Source organism: Cynara cardunculus, assembly GCF_001531365.2.
Source record: "Cynara cardunculus var. scolymus isolate 2C chromosome LG 12, CcrdV1, whole genome shotgun sequence".
Classification (NCBI taxonomy): Eukaryota; Viridiplantae; Streptophyta; class Magnoliopsida; order Asterales; family Asteraceae; genus Cynara; species Cynara cardunculus.
Genome location: NC_037539.1, coordinates 1,649,185 through 1,656,021, shown reverse-complemented (window position 1 = coordinate 1,656,021; position 6,837 = coordinate 1,649,185). Strand labels below are relative to the sequence as shown.

At 30.8% G+C, this 6,837-nt stretch overlaps 1 protein-coding gene across 1 annotated transcript; it reads left to right on the top strand.

The window, feature by feature from the left end:
• Positions 1–2,913: 2,913 nt before the first annotated feature.
• On the top strand, positions 2,914–6,354 carry LOC112522768 (homeobox-leucine zipper protein ATHB-13-like). The gene is made up of 3 exons (XM_025132074.1): positions 2,914–3,229; positions 4,037–4,422; positions 5,855–6,354. The coding sequence occupies exons 1-3, from the start codon at positions 3,094–3,096 to the stop codon at positions 6,272–6,274; spliced, it is 942 nt and encodes a 313-aa protein (XP_024987842.1). The 5' UTR covers positions 2,914–3,093; the 3' UTR covers positions 6,275–6,354.
• The last annotated feature ends 483 nt before the right edge of the window (positions 6,355–6,837 follow it).

The window sequence follows — 6,837 nt, the reverse complement described above, 5'->3', positions numbered from 1 at the left end:
TTTCAAATAGTTAATTTGATACTAATATCGATATATTTTTGTCAAATTTTTATGATATCTTCAAACATATATTTTATTCAAAAATAAAAACATCATCGATTTATCAAAATCACATATAGCCATATTATAACATCGACTGAGATAAAGAATAAAATGAAATATTAAAATCACGATGTATCTCGCTGCATTGCCCGAGTACGCTTCTAGTATATATATATATTAAAAGTTACCGGTTTATACTTTTGTAATTTACGCCAAAATAGTCAACGACGGATATCGTTCACATGATAACTTTGATACACACATCCTTCAAATATACGTAGAACATAAACATAATAAGCATTTTATGAAAACCAAGAATTATACCAAATATCTACAACCAAAAGTAAATCTTTTTGTCAATTTATAGACTTTACAAGAACAAGGAAACCGTCTTGCACGTTAATCTCCATTGAAGAAAACGACCGGCAATAATGATGGAGGAGAGATGGTGGGAAAGTGGGGGATTACAGTTATCGTTAGATCAGTAGAATTTTATAACGTGACAACTTTAACAAGTTGTACCTAATTAAACTTTATTCTAATGCCTTCTATGTAGCCTAAATTACTTGTATTTCTGCATTATTTTGTTGTAGTTAAACCAACTGTTAAATGTTTTATATACAGTAGATTTGAGATAAAACCATTTTCATAGACAGACTATGAGTCATTGGACGGGTTTTTTTATCTCACCAAACTTTCACAACAAAACATTAGACCTTCATACTAAAAGACTGATGCATCTTTACACGGGGAAGAAAAACTCAACGTTCACATAGAAAAAAAAAAGTGAACGCACACAAACAAACATGAAAACATAACAAAGATTCACAAGAATAACCCAAGAAACCTTCACGAGAAGCACATACCATGCCTTTACGGGAAACACCTTCAAAGTATGTTATCTGAACCTTAATAGCGTGTCTCATGGTCTTACAAACAGTGGTTGGTATCACGAGAATGGAGAACGAGAATCCAAGCCATATATAGTAATAACGGGGCCTCATGAGCATAAAAACTCAAAAGTTCATGAAAAACAAAAATAAATAATTTTGCGGATTAAAATCTGAACTATCAATATTATGTAGGAATTATGGGTGCTCAAAAACCCGACCAATCAGATCAACCCAACCAAACTAATGCGAAATAACTTAACTTGAAGCGACCCTATGTCTAATCGAGTTATAAAATTTTCAAACTGTAGGTATTGAGTTGATATTGAGTTACTATTATTTGAACCCAATCTGATGAACTTGATATCCTTTTATTTAATATAGTTGTTGAATTTCTATCAATATATACATTAGACAATTACACTATCACGTACACTCTTCATATACACATATTTTCAATCTATTCACATCTTTATATAACTCATTCGTATATGTGTTCAGTAACTGTTAACATATTATGTAGATTGAGAAAATTAACTGAATGTGATATACATAAGAAGTATCGATAAGTTGTATCAAATGATTGGTAATGAAAATAAATAAATTATGAGTAGAAAAATAACATATTCAAAGTTAGAATAATATTTTAATGTACCAAAGTATCAACCCGACCAACCTATACGGTTTGGGTTGGGTTGAGTTGCACTTTGGTTTGAGTTGGGTTGTATTAAAAAATTTCAAATCACAAGCATTGAATTAAGTTACCCAAATATCTTCAACTCGATCAACCCAACATATAAACACCCCTAATAATAACTATAAATAGCCAAAAAAAAATTTAATAGAAAATATTATATTCATTTTACTGTTTTTCTCGAGTGCATGCCACAAGAAGAAAGGACAACTGTCAAATAATTAATATTTTGTATCCATTAATTTTAAAGATTCAAATTCCAATAATTTAATGGTTTTTTTCTGCATTTTTTTCCTCTATAATTAAAATATATTACTTTTAAAATCCAATTTTCGATCGAGTTGCTAGTTTTTTAATTGAAATATTTTATGAATTTTTTAATATTATATTAATTTTAAATCTAATAACTATCATGTTTGATTTTTAAAATAAGTAGTGATAGTAATAATCTGTTTTCATTCGCATATAACCCTAAAATCACATATAAAATTACTTATGATTTACGCGACCTATTACAATAAAATTGGGTTTATAAGACACTCCTAATTTTTAAGTGTTCTAATAGATCCTTTTATATGATTTAATTTATAGGATTAAAAAAATAAAATGTTTTATCTAAAGGCGTTGTAATAAGTTTATATGACGTTTTTTGACGTCGTAACAAGTTTTTTATGACACTTTTAATATAAAGCGTCTCATTTGCAACTTTATAGAACACTATTTGAAAAAATGTTCTATAAAAACAAGTGTTCTATAAAAAAAATGAGTTTATAGGACACTTTCTCCAAAGTATCCTATAAAGTTGCTAATGCGACACTTTGTATTAAAAATGTTCTAAAATTTTTGTTATGACGTCCAGAAACGTCATATAAACTTATTACAACACCTTTAGATAGAACGCTTTATATTTTAGTCCTATAAAACAGTCTATTGGGATGCTTAGAAATTGAGGGTGTCTTATAAACTCAATTTTGTTATAGTGACCGTTCTAACAGAAAACTGGATATCAAGGACCCATAATTTGCTACGGCCGATACAGCACTGTTGCCTTTGTTCTTTGTAGTGTAAGCATGTAAGGTTGCATGTCATATCGCCCGCACACCTTTACGCTGACTGTTAGTATAAAATCACTTGTGATATTGTATGTGATTTGCCCAGTTTCGTGTTATTTTATTTAGTTATTCTTCTCGTTTGAACATTCTCCTCTCTCTCTCTCTCTCTCTATATATATATATATATATATATATATATATGTGTGTGTGTGTTTTCTCTTTTGAATTGGATTCATATCAGACCAGAATATATAATCTCTCCCTCTCTCTATATATATATTTGCATATATATATATATATATATATATATAGTCCCTCTCTCTCTAGATCTATGTGAAAGAATAGGAGTGTAAAACTTAGTTGTTAAAACGGTGAGTTGAAGTCTTAAAATGAAGGTAGAGCAATTAAGGTTGGCATGACTTGCACTGGAATGGCCTTCTTCCCTACCAATTTCATGCTACAAGCTTCTCATCATGATGAAGATGACCATCATACCCCCCATTCTCTTTCTCCACTTCTCCCACCTTGCACCACTACTCACGACTTCCATGGTAATTTACTCACCTTACCTACATCCATCTCTCTTTCAATTTCTCTACTACTTCAACAGCATTCATATTATAGCAAACGACCATCTCAAGAATCATGAACCTCATGCATCAATGACTTGTATTGTACAACTCAGTGATGCATATTGGCTACCAATGTTCTGATGGCACCATCAAAATGGGTTCTTGAAAACGTTTGAATCTTTACATTTGATCATCACCACCAACCTCTAAGCATTTTCACCAGCTCTACTGTCATGCTAGCTACTGTAAAGAACTGCTTCAAGAATCTTGATGCACTCACCATCAAATTTACATATTTACATGCATTCACAAGTCATCCACACTCCCTTGGTATCCCCCCTACTTCAAGAGCATTGGTAATAAGGCTTCAAAACCTTCAAGCTGATGCATTGATGAGTTGTACAGTACAACCCATCAGAGCACAATCAAATGGGTTTTTGACAAAGTTGAAGTTTTAGCCTTTCACCATCTTGAATTCTTGATCTGTAAAGAGTACCAGTTGAACATCACGTATCATTGATGTATTAGGGCACAAATTAATTGAACATATATGGCACCATCCAAATGGGTTTTTGATACTTCTTTTTGTGATCTCATAATTAAGTGACTTGAACCCTTTGCTTCGATGAGTTGTACATCTATACATACTATACAACTCATCGATGCATCAGAGTAGAAGCGTTTTCCTAAATCATGGCACCATCCAAATGGGTTTTTGACAATCTTTACATATATATATATATATACACACAACCATCTTGATAGCAAATGGTGCATCATGTGTAGGGTCATTCTTAGGGAAAAGATCAATGCGGTTCGCGGGTACGGAAGTATGCGATGACGAAACCAACAATAATATCCATGGGGAAGATGAATTATCAGATGATGGATTAGTTGGAGGTGAAAAGAAGAGAAGGTTAAAGATGGAACAGGTGAAGACACTTGAAAGGAACTTTGAGTTGGGGAATAAACTTGATCCAGAAAGAAAAATGCAGCTTGCAAAGGCACTTGGACTTCAACCAAGACAGATTGCCATTTGGTTTCAAAACAGAAGGGCAAGATGGAAGACCAAACAGTTGGAAAAAGACTATGATGTCCTCAAGAAACAGTTTGATGCTATCAAAGCCCAAAATGATTCACTCCTATCTCAAAATCTTAAACTTCATGCTCAGGTATCTATTCATATTCTCTTCAAAATTCTTCATATATATATATATATATGAAAGATAATCAAAGTACAACCACAAATATGTTATGAATTTGTGAGAATGGATATAAAAGTATTTGTTTACATCATCTTTTTCATCAAAACTTATGATTTAAGATATTGTTTCACATATGTTTGTGTTCACCTTGTAAAAAGGTTACGTGCAAAATAAAATTGGTTCACCTAGTGAAATGAAAAAAATACATGTAAAAAATATTCATATGGTGAAACAAATATATGTGAAGCAATATTTTAAATCCTAACATTTGATGAAAAAATATCATGTAAAAAATATTTTTATATTGGTTCTCACAGGTTTGTAACATACTTGTGTTCTCATTTTATTTAACCACTATATATATGTATGTGTATATATATATATATATATATATATAGAGAGAGAGAGAGAGAGAGAGAGAGAGACTTGGGATCATGTAGGACCATACTGTTTTCTATGAGACCCTTGAGACCACGTAAAATACGATGAACTTTCAGAGTAAAAACACTGTGAAGGTAGACTATGAAGGTTTACCTTTACAATGTTTCTGTTGTGAAGGTTTGATGTTTTTCGTACTCTCACAATGGATTACCGTGAAGTTTCAGTTTTATTTTGTGGTCTCACGAAAACAAGTTGGTTTTACGTGAACCCAATTATATACATATGCAGACTCGATATGTTGATCAATACAAATAGAAATTGGTTTTATAGGACGTCAAATGTAAATAAATGTTCTAATAAACACTTTTATATATACATTGGACCAAACAATTGTGTGTCTTATGTATGTAAAATCGCTACAATAAGTTGAAAGGATATTTTTGGACATACTAACAAATTTCTATGACACTTTTGAAATTCTATATTAGTTTTTCTATCAGATATTATTTAGAAAATGTCTTAAATGTGTTTATAAGACATTTATCGAAAATGTCATATAAGAAAACTAATAAATATGATACTTTGTTTTTAAAATGTCGAAAAAACTTGTTACGACATCCAAAATTGGTTTGGTTTTATTTATTCAAGTCCTATAAAACAATCTATTAGAACATCTAAGTATATATATTTGACGTCCCGATTTCGTTGAAGTGAATTACTCGTATCAAGATTTTTTTCTTTTAACTTTCTGTAATGTTATCAAAGTTGGGTTAATTTGTTCGAATAATTAGAATTCGAACAAGAAAATCTTTAAATTTTAATTTTAATTTTTATTATTTTTTCTTGTTAAACGTATAGCACCATGTCGACCTTTGGTAAGAAAAAAAAAATTAAACCAAAGTGTCGAGAAATATTCCGTTTGTTGCAACCGAACTAAAAATCCTTTCTTTTTATGCAAAAAAAAAAATTCCATTTCAAAATCAATTATTTTACAGAAATTCAATCAATAAATTTACAGATAATGACATTAAAGAACAAGGATCCAATGGAATCAATCAATCTGAACATCAAAGAAACAGAAGGATCTTGCAGCAACAGAAGTGAAAACAGTTCCGAGATCAAACTAGATATCTCAACAACACATGCACCTATTGACAGCCCGTTATCATCACATCATAATCATCAACAGCCGATCCCTAATCTTTTCCCATCTGCCAATGTTGATCATAGATCTCATCATCATCATCATCATCATGATCAGATTTTCCAGAATTCATCGTCAAGATTATTGGTAGATCATCATCATCATCATCTTCTTCACGGAAGAAAAGCTGATCAATCGGTAGCCGTTAAAGAAGAAAGCTTATGCAATATGTTTGTGGGTATCGAAGATCAATCAGGGTTTTGGCCATGGTTAGAACAACCACAATTCAACTGAATTTAAATAAAAACTAGTTTGATTGATTTGATTTCTTGTTGGAATTTGTTTATCAGGTTTAAAATTCTTGCTTTGATTCTTGAATTAACGGTGTATAAATTAGATGGGAAAAAATATATTTTTATTCTTTTTATGGTTTTAAAATTCAAGATTGGTTTTTTTCAAAATCCTTTGTTCAAGTAAATAAATAGTTGGATGGATGATATATGCATATTTTCTATTTAAGATATCAATTTAAAATATATATAAAATTATAAATTTTTTGGATATTTTATCCAGATAAATTACCATAAATCAGATTACATTAGACTATTTAAACTGAAGAAAAGAAGGGATTTAATGACTGGATCTTGACCAAGCAGATACTTAACTTTCTTTCGCGCTTCTTTTAATTCGTCAGCAAATGAACATGAATATGATTGATTCTAGTTATGAATCTCTCAAGTTAACGGTCTACAGAACCTTCAATGGTTTTGACAGGATTCAAATTGGTGATCAATGATATGCAAATTGAAAGTCTAACCAGTTGAACTGCTTCCAAAAGGTAAATACGGGTTCTTGAG

Excerpts from the sequence above, each read along its gene's own strand:
- LOC112522768 (XM_025132074.1), top strand. The coding sequence starts at position 3,094 with ATGACTTGCACTGGAATGGCCTTCTTCCCTACCAATTTCATGCTACAA. Across the intron at positions 3,230-4,036 it reads CACTACTCACGACTTCCATG|GGTCATTCTTAGGGAAAAGA; the intron begins GTAATTTACTCA and ends CATCATGTGTAG. Across the intron at positions 4,423-5,854 it reads ATCTTAAACTTCATGCTCAG|ATAATGACATTAAAGAACAA; the intron begins GTATCTATTCAT and ends ATAAATTTACAG.